This window comes from Silurus meridionalis, chromosome 8, assembly GCF_014805685.1.
Source record: "Silurus meridionalis isolate SWU-2019-XX chromosome 8, ASM1480568v1, whole genome shotgun sequence".
Lineage (NCBI taxonomy): Eukaryota > Metazoa > Chordata > Actinopteri > Siluriformes > Siluridae > Silurus > Silurus meridionalis.
This window is the reverse complement of record NC_060891.1, coordinates 5,932,121-5,950,958: the sequence shown is the minus strand read 5'-3', so window position 1 is coordinate 5,950,958 and position 18,838 is coordinate 5,932,121. Positions and strand designations below refer to the sequence as shown.

The following is an 18,838-nucleotide window of genomic DNA, read 5'->3' as shown; positions in this document are numbered from 1 at the left end:
CCTTATCGGGTCTGCTTGTGATGGTGGGGTGAGAGTTCAAAGTGTTTTTTTTTCCCAGAGATTTTAAGCATTTACCTTTTAGTGCTTGGTAACGCATGACTGCTTGACATGTAGCTGGTTTCAGAACTATCAAGCTTTGAAAAAAGCGCACAAATTCCCACCTGAGCTTGACTTTCGCGCGACATTAAGGCATTGGCATCCCCTTTCCAAACATCAACTGTAAAACGCGCTAATATTACTGCCAGCCACACACTAATGTGAAATTGCAAAATCCATTGCACTTTTTTGGAATCTCATTGTGTGGTTGAAATGTTCTATTCGAAGCGTTGGCCTCCAGTGGTAAATTGTTAATACAATGACTTGTTGATTGTATGTCGTTTTATGTAATGTATATTTGCTAAACTGCATTGTGTTTTTATTTTTTATGTTCAACACCTACACATTTTTTTTTACATGTTGAGTTGAAGAACATTTCAACACTAATTTGGGGTGTTTCAGGTGACTGCATTGATCAGCTTCATTTACCCTCCTTTTTTATTTCTCAGTGTTAAAACCAATGGATAGAATTGTTATATTATGAACATTGATCTGGGGCAAAAATCTATTTAGTTAGAGACAAATATATTTACACATTTAAAAAGAAGGTTCTGATTAGATGCTGGCATGGCACTACTATGTTCACATGGGCACAGTGCCAGGTCAAGATTCCAACAACCAAATAGAATGTCGTATCCTGTGGCTTATAAATGATGTTAATGAAAGACTGAGGATGATTTGAGAAATGTTATAGTTTCTAACTGTATAACTCTAAGGCAGGCTAATAAATTGGATTTACTGTAATGTATTTTGAATTCATAGAGATATCGCCGTGCCTGGTGCACTTATTCCCACCTCACATTTTTATTGATCGATAAGGATAAGCCGGAGGACAATGTGCTTTAGCAATACATTACATAAAGGGTGGTCATTTTGTTTACTCTGCTTTGACACAATGAACTGGCCAGGATCTCACCAGGGTCTGTCATGAGGAATCAACAGTTTTAGTTGTTGAAACCACTAATGGGTTCTTTGATTTATAAACTATTGTTGTTGCTAATGCAACTGTTAAGTAACTTTGTATTTATGCACTAATTGATCATAAATCCAGAACGAGCAAAAGCATTTTTGCTATGGATATTTTTATAACCCACTTCAGCATACTTGCAGCATTTTCTCCTGTCAGGTGGACTGTGTGGAATGATGGTTGACCAGAAGACTATAAGTATTTAAATCAGCAAAAAACAGCAAAGCGTTCTTAAAAGTAGCCTGGAAGTACACTGAATTGTAAACCATTCCAGTGAGGTTTGGCCAAGGATCTTTTTTTTTTTTCAGGCATCTCGCCATCATCTACTTTGCGTTTGCCAAACCCTGATTCATCTACCAGAGCCATCTCTCCAAAGAGTCTTCACAGTTCCAGATTCCAGTGATGATGCCTCTCAAACTGACATGTGGTGTAGCATAGTGATTTTAAGACTGTTTGCAGCTGCTTGGCCATGAAAACCTATTTTATAAAGATCTTAGCAAAAAGGTTTTGGGATAAGGATAGGAATGTTTCAGAGCTCTGTAGACTTTGTCTACTGAAGCTGAGTTGAATGTGGCACCTAAATGCCTCCGTTTCACAATGATAGCACAGTTTATGGGACAGATTTAACAGGACAGAAATTTGCCAACTCATTTGAGGCAAAAGGCTGGCACTTAACAATGTCATGTTTAAAATCGCTGTGCTTTTCAGGACATATGGCACATTCTACTGCCAGTGTTTGTCTATGGAGACTGCATAACAGTGTGCTTGATTTTATGCCACTTTTGGGGAGCGGGTGTGGATGAATTACCTCAACTCAATGCATTTTTAGAAATGAAACTGTTGTAATAGCATACAGACTAGTCAACAACTTCATCTGTATTTTTGCTTTGTACACTATAGTTGGGGGTTCTTTTTTGGCCTTGGAATTTAGTTGAGGCTAAATTTATTTTCAGAAATTCAGGTTGTTTTTTTTTTTTTAAGCCTTTTACCTTTTGGTTTTCAATAATTTAAAGTTAATGTTAATGTACCTGGGCTTAGCAATCTGAACAGGTTGTGAATTTTGAAAAATGTGGACAACAAGAGGCAAAAACATTGCTTTCACAAAGTGAGAAGTGAGTGCATAACCGACCTTAACTGAAGTTCTTATACAAAGTGTGAGCAGACCTACACTACACAAATTAAGAACCTTCTCGGACCTTTCAAGTACATAAATGAATGTTTCACTCTGGTGACACTCATTTATGGTTACAAAGAGAAGCTCTAGAATGCTCAGTATTGTAAGAAAAAATTATTACGGTAAAAGAGGATAGTGGTATATTGAACTCAAGATTAGTACGCTTTTATGAGAACAACGGTTAGAACAAAATTAGAAATGTTAAAAAATGCAGGGAAGATTTTGCACTGGCCAGATCAATTGATAAATTTCTACCTACCATGCATTTCGAACTATCCTGAAAACGTTTGTTGCTAGCTGTCCTGGCTCGTAATGGCACTGGCTGCTGTTGACCGTGAAATAATGCCGGAGGAGCATATAAATGAACACCTGTGGCAACAAATTTGGTTCAAAATATTATATACTAGTTTCAGTTTGGAAAGCTAATAAAATGTTGAAAATTTAACTACCAGCATGCAAATTTTGGAGTGTTTTGACAGTTGATGAATCTAAGATTTCTTTATTGTAGGATTATGATGCTTGGATGCAGAATAATTAGTTGTTTCATTCGTGCAGGCCATTTTTCTCTATGGGGTCATATAAACTGCTCAGTAACCACATTTATATTTATCTAAAGACGATCCTCAGAAACGGCACAAACTTACTAGAGGGGGAAAAAAAACTAACCTTGTCCTAATCTATATACAAATATAGATAGATAGATATATCAGTAATGCATATTGAAGACTACAGATGTTTACTCAGGTTAGTTATCTTTTCCAAGGAAGCTCTTGGTTTACAAGGCTATGTGTCCAGGCTGACATTTTTATCTGGATGTAGCAAAAGCACTACATGAGTTTGGCCCTGAACAATTCATGAATTAAAGCTTTAAGGTGTGAATTTGAGGAACGTTTGAACAGAAGGTCCTTGTATCTGCTTTAAGGTTGATATGAGAACACTGGTGGAGAAAGGAGAGGCTCTTTTCCTTCCTCTCGGCTATGTTCAGAGGAGTTTGACTTGATGGTGATGAGTGAGGCTTCGCCTAATTACAGGAAATATGAAAGAATACAGCACTTGAACACACGCACACACATTCACGTCGACGAGCAGTTTGGAAGGCGTTTTGTTAGGAACTTGCTCCACGCCATGGCGAAGCAATACGACGTCCTGTTCAGGCTTCTGCTTTTAGGAGACTCGGGTGTGGGGAAAACATGTTTACTGTGTCGCCTTACGGACAATGAGTTTCTCTCGCCGCATATTTCCACTATTGGTAAGTGTTGGATGATTAGTACACGAGATCAGTTGTGTTGAACTTTATTTTTAATATTTCCTGACTTTTTAAGAATGAACCTGGATGAAATTGAGGGAAAGAATTCCTGTTTGTAGACTGTTACACAATTTAAACGCGCTGTTCGGGTTAAATAGATGCGGTTCATTCATTCTGCTCTCCAGTGGCCCCTGCTGGCTGCGTTGAGGAAAAGCAAGTTGAAATTTCAAGTATGAAATGGATGCTGGTGATTCATAAAATAAATCAAGCTGTTTGTAAAGTAGGGTTTGGCTCGTTTTCACTTATTTTCTTGTCGATTCTATGCCAAATGACCTGCATCATTTGAAGACCTGTAAAGTTGATATTGCTACCAATTCTTATATAAATATGTTTTCCCCAGCCAGCATTGTTAATATTTAATATTCTGCAACACCCTGGCCTTATGTTACATGTGTCAATTATCATTAATCAAAAATGTTTTCAGCCAAACAAACTATTTTCAATCTCTTGTATAATGTTTCCCTTCAACCTTTTTTTTTTCGTTGCCTTTCTACTCTATAAAAAAATCTCCCAGTAGGTACAGATGATGCATTGATTCCAAAATATGTGAATGGGTGAAAAAGCTAACTTGTTTGACTAAACAGAGTCAAAATGCAAGACTGAAAAGATCCAATTCATTTTAAATTAATAATAAACTTCTGCAAAAAAACCCAGGAAGAATTGATATTTTAATACAGTTAAAATCCTCTAGATACAACACCATTATTTACAGTATCGATAATTGGGATAATTGTGATTTTTGTCGTTGTTGTTGTAAGGACAATAACACAATAATAGGGGACCGGTGTAGCGTTTAAACTTTTCATGACCGGTTTCATTCATAGCTACAAAGTATAACCCTCTTTTGTTTTGGCAGCTGATAGTTGCTCAGATTAAGATTTTTATTTCTGCAGTTTGTTTAATCTGCTCAGTTTGTTCCAGATTTTAAATCATCACCATGTTAATCAGATTTTCAACTGATATGAAGATCTGGAGAATGGTGAAATGTTTACCTGTTACAGAGAAAGAGAGAGAGAGAGAGAGAGAGAGAGAGAGAGAGAACAATATAGCCAGGGTTAAAATTTTAATGAGGTTCCTGTTGCAGAAATTCGACCCACCTCAAGATAAATACAACATATGACAAAACATATGTAGACACCTAAACATGACATCCATAAACGTCAGTTTGGACGTCTCATTCCAAAAATGAGGAGAAAAATGCGGTTATAAAAGCATCCGTATCTTTTTGGCGAATGCTTTCCACTTTATTTTGGAACATGCCTGTGGGGATTTGCTCATTTAGTCACAAGCTTATTAGCGAGGTCAGGCACTAATGTTGGGCAAGGAGGCCTGGAGCTTTCTAGTTCATCCCAATGGCGTTCAATGGAGGCTGGGGATCAGGGTTTAAATTCTTCCATGTCAGCCATTATGCAAGATTAAGCTTTGTGGATGTTGCTTTGTGCAACTGGCCCCTTAGTTCTAGTAAATAGAAAATTGTACAGCGTTCAAAAACAGTCTGTAGACTGTAGGTCTTGCAGTTTAGAGGAATGCCTGTAAATGCAGTGATAGTCCACATCCCTTTGGCATTTTAGTGTCAATATTGGTTTGCATGTCTTTTTTTTATCGCTTCTTTCCAATAGAGGACCAATTAGCACCACTGGTTATCCTGTAGTGTGCATTTTAGTGCATAGTCACATTCTGTCACTGCTTTATCAGGACATCATTGGAGGTAGGCTACTTCGATAGTAAAAGAAAAAAGCTTTAAAACTACCCATGTCTAGACTTATGCTCATAGATCAAGATAACCAGTCTACTTGATGAGCTGGAAAAGCAGAGACGGTCTGAAATTCTTAACAAAGGTCAATGTTCCTGATGGAGGAATATCAAAAGTTTTAAAAGTGTAGAGTTTTAAATGTTTAGTTGTATTGTTGTAGTTGTATTGTTGTAGTTGTACTGACAATTTGTAATAATTGTGATTATAATTAAGTCTTTTCTTTGCTTCCTTCACATAAATAAAATATATTCTTCTTAGCTGTGTTTTATTGTTCCAACCCTGTCATGCACTTTATATTTTTATACCACACCATACCGCACACGGACACTTTACACCACACCATGCCGCACACGGACACTTTACACCACACCATACTGCATACAGACACTTTATGGACACTTTACACCACACCATACTGCACACGGACACTTTATGGACAATCAAAAACCACCTTAATTTGTTTACTATTGTTTACTGTTTTACTGCTTACTAGGTTCCCTGGTGGTCTAGTGGTTAGGATGCGGCGCTCTCACCGCTGCGGCCCGGGTTTGATCCCCAGTCAGGGAACCAACCCCAGCCATTAGTGTTGCACAAGCCTTAGTGCCGGTTCCAAGCCCGGATAAATGGGGAGGGTTGCGTTAGGAAGGGCATCCAGCGTAAAAACGTGCCAAATCAAACATGCGGATGGTCCGCTGTGGCGACCCCTAATGGGAGAAGCCGAAAGAAAGTTTTACTGTTTTACTGCCATAAGCATATTTTTGTATATACATCTTTTTCTCTCATATACATCTTTATATATTCTTATATTTTATATAGGTTTATAGTTTATTTATCTGCTTTCTTTTTCTTTCTTTTATTTTTTCTCCCCATTCTATTCCCTCATGCTGGACCGTCGAAAAAAGCATTTTACTGCATGTCGTACCCTGTATGTATGTGTATGTGACAAATAAAATTTGATTTGATTTGATGTATATGTATCCATTATTTTTTTTCCTTAGGAGTGGATTTCAAAATGAAAACAATAGAAGTCAATGGTCTTAAAGTGAGAATACAGATATGGTGGGTGAGAAAATAGATGTCACACATCTAGTCTATGATCATACAAGCCAAAGAACATGCTAATACATTTTAGATTATACAAAGTCTCAGTTTAGCTAATGAAGTCATTGAAGATTAGCTTTGCTAATGTACAGTATTTGTTTTTTACAGGGACACAGCTGGACAGGAGAGATACCAAACTATTACAAAGCAGTATTACAGACGAGCACAGGTATAGATCATGTGTAAGCCTCTGACTCTGAATATTAATATTATAATAACAATAACAAAAACTAGATTTCTGTGTCTTCAAAGATTAAACAATTTGGTTCATAGTGTTTCTGTTTCTTCCAGGGTATTTTCCTTGTATATGACATTACTAGCTACGTCTCCTTCCAACATATAATGAAGTGGATTAGTGATGTTGATGAGGTAAGGAGGCTTTCACTTTTGAAATCTGACAGTCAATGCCATCTTCACAGTTTTGTTTGTTTTGTAGTACGCACCACGTATAGTGCAAAAGTTTCTTGTTGGGAACAAACGTGATGAGGAGCTTCAAAGGCAAGTGACCACAGAGCAGGGGAACAAGGTACCTGTTGCATTTTTCTCTCTAAATTAAATGACAAAGAACAGTTTGGCTGCAATATAGCAGGTTTCCTTCAAGTCAATATAAAGTTATATTGACATAGCTCCTGGGTTCCTTGATTCGATCCTGAACTCAGGCTACTGTCAGTGCAGAGTTTTGCATGTGTCAGTGTGGATTTCTTTAAGGGTTCCTGCCAGTCTATTTATATTTAACTAATACATGTCAGTAAATGGCTGTGCCAATTTGATCCCAGATGTTAACATGTGTATGGCCTTTCCATTACACTGGGAAAGGCTCCTGATCCATGCCTATAAAGTGGGTTCCTTAAAATGAATAAATAATAGTAATATTAAACTATTACAATTTGCAAGCTCTGTGGAAAAAGTGCTTTTGGATTGTGGAATATTTACTTGTTACTGATCTACTTTTTGAAAGAGACATAACAATATAGCCAGGGTTAAAATTTAATTTAAATTTTTTAATTTAAAGATTCGCATCTTGTGAATACTGGTTAAGGAAGGCAAATGAATTTTTGCTGAATGATGGCGTTCTGTTTGACTTGTAATCTTTAACACACTGGTTTGTTTCAATAAGCTTGCTCAATCTTATGGTATGGATTTCCTGGAGACGAGCGCGTTTACCAACTACAACATCAGTGAGGTGAATAACTTGGTTGTTTTGATGTCTAATCTTGTAAAATGTTTGTTGGAACAGACACGTGTTATTATTTTTATGGTTCCAGCGTAATTGGATCCGCTTGGGGGTTAGTGTTACTCTTTGTGCTTCTTAGGCGTTCACTCGGATGACTGAGCTGGTCTTGGAGGCCAGCAGGAAGGAGCCGGATAGTGACCTGCCATCCAGCAACGATGAGCTCAACGATACTGAACCAGACCAGGAGCAGCAATATTCAACCTGCTCATGTTAGGGGAGTGTTAAAAACATAATTCTCAGCATTTTATATTAGTATAGTACATCCATTTATGCAACACACAATAATATGTCTAATTAATACATCTTTTATAAGATATGCTTTGTTTCAGTGCTTGAGATTGGATTCGATGTTAGAATGAAAGAGCTAGGAAAATGCACTTTTGGTTCTGTGTCCCTAGGGGGCATTGTCTACAAGTCATTTATTTGTTTGTCAGAACAAACAATTTTTTGTCAAATAGCTGTTCAGCTTGTGACATAAACATGTGCAAAGCTCTGAGGTAAACCAAGGACTTGATTGCTATTCCACTACATTGAAAATAGTCTTGGCAGGAGAACAGGCTCAAACCCACTCATACTAACCAGAGAATTGATACTGATTGTGTGCTGTGTTGCTTATTTCTTAAACAGAGCAAGAAAAAGATATCAATGGTTTTGGTCTTAAAATGATTTAATATCTAATGTAAGAACTTGATTCCAATATTATTGTTTATTGCAAAAATAAAATATATAAAAACATATTTCTGTCAGATCTGTATGTCTGCTAAAGATCTGTAAATTGTGATTAGAAGCTAGGTATTAAATACTCTTTAAAAAAAAAAAAAAAAAGGTTACCTCAGTTCATCCTGACTTTTCATATATTTTAGGAAGCTTAGCTCTTTGGCAGATTAGAAGTGCTGCTATATTACAGATTCCATGTAACAGAATCAGAATTTGGGCCGAGTTCCACTAAAGGGAATTAGATTGAGCATTTATCCATTTTTAATGACGTGAGAGCGTTGTAGATGACTTGCTGAATGTTTAATAGCTCAGAAGTAAATTCTAGTCTCTAAAGTCACTGAGAGTTTATTCAATCCGCTACACAAACCTGTATAACTTTCTTTTTCACTTTGGGAAACAGATGGAGATTGCTTTACATGTCAACGTACCAACTAATAACGCCTGTCTAGAGTGTGTTGTTCATTGCTTGTTGAAATTCCTTGCATGTTTTATACCATCTTTTCCTGTCATTTATGGAAAATGCCTTGCAAGCCAGGTAACTTATTTTCTTTGACAAGAATGTCTGAGGGTGAATAAAAATAGTTAGGTTTATAGAATAAAACCTGAGATGGCCTAACTCTGTCTTTTCACCAGCTAGATGCATTATGTATCACTTGCATATCAACTTCCCTGAAAGTTATTTGACACCCAAGCTTTAGACCTGAAGCCAGGCAACCGGGATGACTTGCATGCCAGTTAGCAAGGAGACGCACATCAAGAGGACACCAAACACGGACCATGGCCTTCATAGCCAAGACGTTTTATGACCTGCGTGCTACCAAGCTGGAAGGGGACCCTGTCGATTTTAACATCTACCGAGGCCGAGTGGTACTCATCGAGAATGTGGCATCACTATGAGGCACCACCACCCGGGACTACAGCCAGCTCAACCAGCTCCAGAGCAGGTACCCGCACCGGCTGGTGGTCCTGGCCTTCCCCTGTAATCAGTTTGGCTACCAGGTTAGTGCCACAAACAATTCATTGTGTATTCAGAATTGTTTTTTATATGTTGGATTAGTGTTTAAGATGAAAAAATTGTATTGTATTTGGCTTTAGAAATTTGATTTACACTAAAGAGTACCTTGAGAATGAGCATCAAACTAAAGTTTTTGCCCAATTTCCATACATTAGCACTAATTAAATAATTAAACCTGTTTGATTGTGTAATCAGATTACAGTAATTGGGCATGAAAACCAAAAGTTTCAAGAATGCAAGAAGTTAGTGCTCTACTATTAATGCTGGTAAAAGACTATTGAAAAGAAATTACTACATAAACTACATAAAACAAACTGTTGTTATTTTATTGTTGTTGTCATTTGTGTTTTAAAACTTTAATGTGTATCTTAATGGTAATTCATGGTATATAATTGAACCCTGAAGACGGCTATACCTATAAACATTACCATAAAAGCTTTTAACCTCTTAGCCTTCAGCGCCACATGCACTTTCTCAAGTAAAAGACAGACTACATTTGCTTTATCACTGGATACCAAGCACAAGCATCGTAGAATCGTGGTAGACTTATAAGGTGTGATAATGTTATCTTTCCTCAGGAAAACTGCAGAAATGGTGAGATCCTGGCCTCCCTGAAGCATGTACGACCAGGTGGAGGGTTTGAGCCGTCGTTCACCATTTTTGAGAAGTGCGACGTGAACGGGGCTAACACGCATCCCGTCTTCGCATACCTCAAAGACAAACTTCCCTACCCTGATGATGACCCTGTCTCTCTTATTCAGGACCCCAAGTTCTTAGTGTGGAGTCCCATTAGCAGAACTGATATTTCTTGGAACTTTGAGAAGTTCCTGATTGGCCCAGAGGGCGAGCCCTTCAAGAGATACAGCAAAAACTTTGAGACGATTAACATAGAACCTGACATTCAAAGGCTATTGAGGCTTACCAAAAACTAATCAAAGTGCTTCAGCCTGCATTTAATTTTCTCACAGGTACCACTGTGCACTCTCTACCTTTTTATTTTACTTAATGAAGTTGATGCTCTAAATGAACATAAGGAGTATTAACCGAGGTGGCGTAAATATAAAAAAAAAAAAAGAAATGTAGAGGATGTACAGTGATGAACCGAAAGAAAAGCTTTAATAAAATAAAATAATTTAATGTGTTTTCAAACATTATTACATACTCATACCTGAATTTATTCATGAAGGTATACTAGAATGCTGTATATTAGGAATCATGTACCACACAGTCTAACTCCTAGATGTTTTGGCATATTTATTCATCAACAAGTGGTACTCTGCATGTAGCAAAAATTACTGAGGTGTGTATTGGCTCATTCTGACCATTAGGTGGTAGTATTGTTGAACATTTCAAATGGGGAACTTCAATAACCTCTATTCTTTACTTAATCTTCACTAATAAAAATAGCTTGAGTTGACTATCATTTGATGTTGATCCCTTTCTCCCTGGTGGCATCACTGACCAAACATAGTAAGTTATGTACTTTTCAGTACGCTGTCATTTACACATGGGGAAAAAATATTGGAGTGAATCATATACAAGAAAGTAACACACACACACACACACACACACACACACACACACACAATTCTTCGATTTAACAAAGCTTATCTGAAGGTGTAAACAGCACCAGGAATAATTAATTTTATTAATACATTTTACTCAAGTTAAGCACATAAACTGCAAGCCTGGAAAAAAAAAACATTAGTAACCAAGTAAATCCAGTCACATCACCTAAGATGATTAATAAACTAGTGTTCCAGTGAACACCATGCACCCGACAGAGAAACACAAGAAAACTTGAGGTAAACACTCGATCTTTCCGAATATTTTATAATACATTTACATTTATGGCATTTTGGCAGACGTCCTTATCTAGAGCAACCTATAACTGAGAGGTGGAGGGTTATGGGCCTTGCTCAAGGGCACAGCAGTAGCAGCTTGTTGGTGCTAGGATAGAATATGGATATGGACTCCCAACTTATTTACAAACAATAATACAAACAGTTTGGGGCTAAAAATTACAGGTTTGATTTTGTCATATTTACTAAACCACTAAATTTTTCTTTCAGCACAGTAATACACACCCACGGCATTAATAATTACTATCCTTTTGTGTATACCATGTGATTACAGCATTTTCATATCTTTAGATGCTTTTTAAATTTCATTTCCAATATTAATATCACAAAAAATACATAACTCCTATTTTGTGTTGGTTGCTAAAATGTTAGGGGTGTACTCACTTTTGTGAGATACTGTATATAATTTTATATAGAAGGTATTTCTTTTTATTTGGTTTATTTATAGTTTATAGATTTTTAATCAATGGAAATATCTCTAATTCTCAAGGGACAATACTATATAAATGAAACTTAGATATATTTAAGAGTAGTCAATGTGCAGCTTGTGTAGCAGTACAGATTTACTGTCCTCTAAACAATAACTCAAAATACAACCATTATTGTCTAAATAACTGGCAACAATAGTGAGTACATCCTAAGTGAACATGTAAAAACTGTGTCTAAAGTGTCAGTATTTAGTGTGAGCACCATTGTTATCCAGTACTGTCTAAATCCTCCTGGGAAACGGAAATTACCAGAGCTGCACAGGTTGTTGCTGGGATCCTCTTCCACTCCTCCATAGACACATGACGCTTCTCCACCTTACAGTTGAGGATGCCCCACAGGTGCTCAATAGGGTTCAGTTCTGGAGACATTCTTGGCCACTCCATCGCATTCACCTTCAGCTTACTCAGCAAGGCAGTTGTCATCTTGGTGTTTGGAGTCGTTATTATGTGGGAAAACTGTTGTTCGGCCCAGTTTCTGAAGGGAGGGTTGTTCTGCTTCAGAATGTCACAGTACATGTTGGAATTCATGTTTCCCTCAATGAACCGCAGTTTCCCAGTACCAGCAGGACTCATGCAGCCCCAAACCATGATGCTACCACCACCAAGCTTGACTGTAAGAAAAATAAAATTTTCTTGGCACTCCTCACCAGGGCATCGCCACACATGCTGGACATCATGAGCTAAACAAGTTTTTAACTTAGTCTCATCAGACGACAGCTTTTGGAATGACGTCCATGCAAAAAGACTTGTTGCATTGTGCGACGTATGGTCTTAGCACTGACAAGCAGATCTTTCGCAACCTCTAAAGTGATGCTGGCAGTAATATCTTTTGAAGCAGCTTCTGCACCTGATGCACAGCACAAGGACTCAACTTCTTCGATCGACCCTTGCGAGATCTGTTCCTTGTAGAACCCATATTGGCAAACCTCTCTATGACCCTGGCCACTGTACTCTACATTAGTTTCAGGGTGTTACCGATTTTTTTAAGCCTCTTTGTTCATGAAGAGCAACAATTCTAATTCTCAAGAGAAGTCATGTTGGTCAGTATGAGAGAATTGTACTCAAATCACCAAATTCTAACTGCTAATACAAGAATTTGTATGGTCCTGCCAAGCAGACAAAAACATGAACATGATGAATAAGACATGCGGCTTTACATAGTTACAGGACATACAGCTGTTGCCAGCTATTTAGTATTCTGTATGTTGAGGTATTTTTAGAGGACAGCACATAGCACACTGCACATTGACTACTCTAAAATATATGCCAGTTTAATTTCTATCAGTGGCAGTGCATTTGGTACCTGTGCCTTCGGTGAGGATCTACCCAACTTAATCCACCTCTTAATACCACCACTATCACGTCGCAATTATATAAACAAGCAATATTATACAAAAACACAATATAACAACGCTTGGCATTACAGAAAGAGACATTTCGCATATGAAGGGGTGAATACCATTTTTACTAAAGCAAGCTCCTAACCTCTACACTACAACTGCAAAAGAATCGGTATTTGTCTTATGACAATTTTTTTTTTTTATCAAATACAACCTACTCACCAGTGATGCATACACAATGCATACTCATAGTTTGCACCGCTCCTCAGACGCTGTAAGCCAGTGGTACCACTCGTAGGCACTGGTCTGGAAGTGGTAAACAAACCCTTTCCTGGGCTGAGACAAGCTGGCTAGTTTCAGGGTTGGCTCTCCTCATGATGTCTAGCTTTTCTGGAAAAGTCCGCCTTTAAAATGGATTTTTAAGAATGTCTGAGATTAAATCAATTTCTCTTCATCCGTCAGCCAAAAGTCTAACTCGGATGTATTAATGTGTGCAGAGCGCTACATACGTGTTTTGCTAGTCGAACTTGGCTGTATCAGTTTCCCTGTGAGCCGAATTTGAAATCTGTTTGTTTAAAGAAACATTAATTGCTAGTAAAGTCTAATGTACAACGGCCAGAACTACTGAGTGTGAAGGCCCTGGGCAGATTAGATTGACATGGCAGCACATAGAGGCTGCAATCTGATTGGACAAAAAAATCTAACATCCACATGCACTAACTGGAAGCAGTGCAGCCAAGAGAAATGCTACTGAGTTAAGAGAATAGACTGTTGGGAATAAAGTAATACAATTTCAAGAAACAAATATTAGAATTTAGGTTGTAAATGTAGGTCAGTGCTTCCGATAGTGTTTAGGCCAGCAGAGAAGCCTTGCTGGCCCTGACGGCCCACCACTGATTTCTATAGTATTGTCCCTTGAGAACATGTACTAAAATGATTGCTGAAACGTGAGGGGTGTACTCACTTTTGTGAGCCAATAATGCACAAAAAATACTGATTCATCTGCATGATTATTCCAGTGATTGTGGGAAAGACATTAAGTTATGTTGCAAAACCTGATCAACTTGATCAAAAGGATCAACCCCCATTACAATGAGAAAGATGCAGTGAACAACGGCATAAATGGGAAAATTATTACAGGACTCAAGTTCATATCTGCTCTGTGTACCTCTCTGACAGTAAAACGAAACATTAAAATGGACTCATCTTAGCGTTTAAATCAGTACTGGTCGTTTTCTGATCTTTTAAAAATATATATTTTACTTATAAACATATTAAACATTGAACACAGAACAGGGTAAGTACTGACAGTACTGATACACAACAACAACGACTTTAACAGCACAGAAAAAATCTGTTGTTCAGATTGAACAAAAGGTTGTAAGAGGAAAATCCTGTATCCTTCTAGGAATATTGTAGTAAATAATTTCTGACGATTGTTTGGGGAATAGGCTTCTAAATATGAAACAATTGGGTCTAAACAAGATGTGATTTGCTGTCATGTGAGTTTTCTAATGCTAAGTGTTCTGATAAAAGGTTAAACCAGTGTAGGGAGGATATTGCCAATGAGTAATTTGATCTTCTGCACTATTGTGACTGGTGTGAGTACAAATGGTTGGAGCTGTCAGGATATTTTAAATGATGGTAGCTCACAGCAGAATTATGATGTGGATGGGGATTCCAGTGAATTTAGAGTATTCTGTGTAGTTGAAAATCACTAATCTGATTTAAGGTTGTATGTCTTATTTCAAGCAACTGCTTTGTATGTTTATTTTTCTATCATTTCAGTTAGTCAGATTAAACATCCTATTTATTAATCAAACAAGAGTATATGGACTTAGGAACAGCCACACAAAGAGCAAACAACAAATGAACAATGGTTAATATAATTTAGGCAGACAAACTGGCATGCTTGGTAACTATGACTATAATAAACTCAATTAATCATTTTGTACAACTATGGAACGCAGAAAAGCGTCTCAAAATGATCTCAAGCTACATGATGGGCTACAACAGCAGAAGACCATGTTAGTCTTCACAGGCAAAAACATTGAGGCTTTGGTGGATACAGGGTCACCAAAACTGGAAAGCTGAAGATAGAGATAAAAAAATCATGTGCCACTATACCTTATCCACTTCACTGTTTGACGTGTGCATATTAAAATGCCTTTGCTGCTCACCGCTGCTTAAATAATTTCATGAACAATAAGAAGTTTGGTAAATACAGCATTAAATAAACAATGAAAAGAAAATTATAGGCGTTTTCTACTCATCATTTCTACTTCACATAAGTCACTACATCTTGGGCTAGGTTTAAAACACCACTAACACACTAATAAAGACTATGCTGAAAATAAAAATGAAGAGTTGAAAACATCATAGAATAAACCCTTTAATTGTTAATTATTAAAGCTATTACAAAATGGTTTCCATTTTGTACTGTGTGTGTGTACATCATGAAATTATTATTATCGTTATAATTATCACCACAGAACCCCCTGCAGAAACATTAAAATCTTGACACCTGGTTTCTAATGGTCCCTAATTATGTACAGTATATACCGGCATGTGATTGGGAAGTGGTAGCTCAGTGCCTAAAGTGTTGGACGTCTGATCGGAGTTTAAATCCCAGCTCACCAAGCTGCCACTGCTGGGCCTTGGGCAAGGCCCTTAATCCCAACTGCTTAAACTGTATTCTTCTTCATTCTTCTTCTTCTTTCCACTGCTCCCATTAGGGGTCGCCACAGCAGATCATCCGATTCCATACCCCCCATCCTCTACATCTGCCTATTTCAAACCAACTACCTGCATGTTTTCCCTCACCACATCTATAAACCTCCTCCATGGCCTTCCACTTTTCTTCCTTCCTGATGGCTCCATCCTCAGCATTGTCCTACCGATATACCCCATGTCCCTCCTCTGCACATGTCCAAACCATCTCAATCGCGCCTCACCTTGTCTCCAAAACGCCCTACATGCGCTGTCCCTCTAATAAACTTTGTCTGCTACTTCCAGCTCCACCAACCTGTCCATCACCACTGAAAACAGGAAAGGGCTTAGAGCCGATCCTTGATGCAATCCAACCTCTAACTTAAACCAGTCTGTGGTTCCTACTGCACACTTCACTGCTGTCACACTGTCTTCATACATGTCCTGCACAACCCTCACATACTTCTCTGACACACCAGACTTCCTCATATAATACCACAACCCCTCTCTCCACCCTGTAGTATGCTTTCTCTAAATCCACAACACACTGTGCAACTCCTTCTGACTTTCTCTATACTTCTCCATCAACATTCTCAAAGCAAATAATGAAATCTCTCCTAAACAGCTCAATGCTTCTATGGTCTATCTCTCTAATTTTCTTTCTGACCTCTTCCCTTAATCTTACACTTATTCTTCTTTTGCTCCTCACTCTCCTCCTCTTCTTCTTTACCTCCAAAACCATCCTACAGACCACCATCCGATGCTGTATAGCTACACTGTCCCCTGTCAACACCTTACAGTCTCCAATCTCCTTCAGGGTGCATCTCCTACATAGAACATAGTCCACCTGTGTGCACCTTCCCCCACTCTTATACATCACCCCATTATCCTCCTTCTTCTGAAAAATAAGCATTTATCAATGCTATTTCCATCCTTTTAGCTAAATCTACCACCATCTGCCCTTCCACATTCCTCTTCTTAAGGCCATACCCACCCATCACCTCCTCATCACCTCTGTTCCCTTCACCTACATGCCCATTAAAGTCTGAATTGCTTAAACTGTATAAATGAGATAATTGTAAGTTGGTTTGTATAAGGGTGTCTGCTAAATGGCAAAAAATGTAAACAATCCCAAGTCACCAATAGCATTCTATTGGTCATTAATTGTATCCACTGGAACCAGACAAGGCAATAGAGACCCAATAGAGACCAGTACAATGAATTAATTCACTTTAATTTAATTCATTTTTATTTGTATAGCGATTTTAACAATGAACATTGTCTCAAATAGCTTTAAACAGATACTGTCTTAATAAAGAATGAATAAGATTGTTCTTAAGTGTAAGTTTGTCCCTAATGAGCGAGCCGGTGGCGACTATTACGAGGAAAGATTTCCTGAGATGGCATAAGGAAGAAACCTTGAGAGGAACCAGACTCAAGACGGAACCCATCCTCATCTGGGTGGCACCGAATGTCCATTTATTACAGCTAATCGATGTTGAGGTGCAGCAATGGTGATGGAGTACCACTGAAACCATTTAAACCACTAAACCCAGTTAAAATTCTGTCAGGTTTTCCCTCATAGTGAGGTTTTCTTGAAGGGTGCTGTTTAGATATATGACTACATATAATAATAATAATAATACTAATAATAATTCGAAGTTAATATTCAACTATATAGGAGTTGGGAATCGTTTGTTTATCCTGTGAGCTACGAGGTTACAGTCTTTTGTTTCACCGCAGGTGGCGCAGTATGATGGGTCTTTACTGTCGCTACAGCCATTCTCATCCATCGATCCGTTCAGTTTCCGGTGTAGTCTCGTTCTCGGGACGCATTTCTCGCGATATTCCAGTAGGGGGAGGATACGCGGCAGGAGCGCGGCGGTGGCGGTGGTGATCTCATAGCTTCAGTAAACTGCATGGTGCAGCTGGATCGAGTCGCAACTTTCGCAGCCAAACTTTTAACAAACAAACCCAAGCCGATCCCGGTGTGTCTGCGTGTGGATGTGGTGGAGCAGGAGGAGTAGATGGGTTTGGGTGAGGACGGCGGTGTGCGCCTGTGTTTAGGGAGCGGAGGGGAAACGCTGTTTAGTATTTCGCTCATGCAGGGCAGCTGTTGTTGGAACAGGGAGTGGGAAGGTGAGTATAGCAGTTTAAACCCGGAGAGGGGGATGCGCCTGGCTCTTCTCTCCTCTGTTTGTATTTATGATTTATAATCCTTATGATCATTTTTTTTTTTTTCTATTCCATTATACATTTTGCATATTGTACATTTACATTCACGATGTCATTCTTTCTTTGCAATCAAGTCCTGTTGTTAGCTTCTCAACCATCAATGCGGTATAGGAGACTGCTTCATTTTTTTCCCCCCAAAATAAAAATCTCAACACTTCTAGAAATAAAGCGACGAAACTTTGACACACAGGAAGAGCAGCACAACGGTGTCAGATTGTCCCTAAAATTTCAGATCTTTGTCCCCCCCCAAACTGGGGCCCCTGGAAACAAACAAACAAACACATGTTTAAACAGTTTATAATTTTCTGTAAATGATTTTATGTAGGATTAATCGTACGATTTATTTATTTGTGCCCAAACCCTAATTTTATTTTAACCATGAAAACGTGCACATGTGTGTATAATGTGGTTTCTGCTGTAGTGTTCCCTGTAGACCAACACTTCAGATCTGTTATCAGCTGGGAGAAAGATCATTGCTGTTTACTCTGTAAATGAGGCGTTTGAGCTGCTCTTTGACAAAATATCCCCCATACCTACTTAAATCTTCCCGATTCAATATTACATGAATATATATTTAATTTCTTTCTTATTTTTTTTGGATCTCACGGAAGTTTGCTCTCAGTGTTTGCCAGGACTTTGTGCCCATGTTTGTTTGCTCAGACTTAGCTAGCTAACTCCACTTCTTTTCATTTTTTTGGACACTGTTGATTTTAAATTCATTATTTTTCCCTTTTCACCATTTGTTTCTCCCCCCCATTTTCCTGGCCAGTCGTTCAAACGAACAAGAGCACCCTTAAGGGTCTCTTTTTCTCATGCAAGGTCTTTTGAATCACCTCCATTT

General features: G+C 38.2%; 3 protein-coding genes across 4 annotated transcripts in view; all 3 read left to right on the top strand.

Moving 5' to 3' along the window:
- Positions 1–3,075: 3,075 nt before the first annotated feature.
- Positions 3,076–8,368, top strand: LOC124390554 (ras-related protein Rab-15-like). The gene is made up of 7 exons (XM_046856558.1): positions 3,076–3,486; positions 6,295–6,355; positions 6,506–6,566; positions 6,689–6,766; positions 6,834–6,923; positions 7,515–7,580; positions 7,711–8,368. The coding sequence occupies exons 1-7, from the start codon at positions 3,237–3,239 to the stop codon at positions 7,843–7,845; spliced, it is 741 nt and encodes a 246-aa protein (XP_046712514.1). The 5' UTR covers positions 3,076–3,236; the 3' UTR covers positions 7,846–8,368.
- Positions 8,369–8,520: 152 nt separating this feature from the next.
- Positions 8,521–10,786, top strand: gpx2 (glutathione peroxidase 2). Its single transcript, XM_046856559.1, has 2 exons — positions 8,521–9,347; positions 9,942–10,786. Exons 1-2 carry the CDS (start codon positions 9,126–9,128, stop codon positions 10,293–10,295), a joined length of 576 nt encoding a protein of 191 aa, XP_046712515.1. The 5' UTR covers positions 8,521–9,125; the 3' UTR covers positions 10,296–10,786.
- A 6,839-nt stretch (positions 10,787–17,625) lies between these two features.
- LOC124389952 (signal-induced proliferation-associated 1-like protein 1) overlaps positions 17,626–18,838 on the top strand; it is a 52,015-nt gene continuing 50,802 nt past the window's right edge. For both annotated transcript variants that reach the window (XM_046855573.1, XM_046855572.1), the window contains exon 1: positions 17,626–17,901. The gene's annotated coding sequence lies outside the window, so the exon portion shown is untranslated. The remainder of the gene's footprint in view (positions 17,902–18,838) is intronic.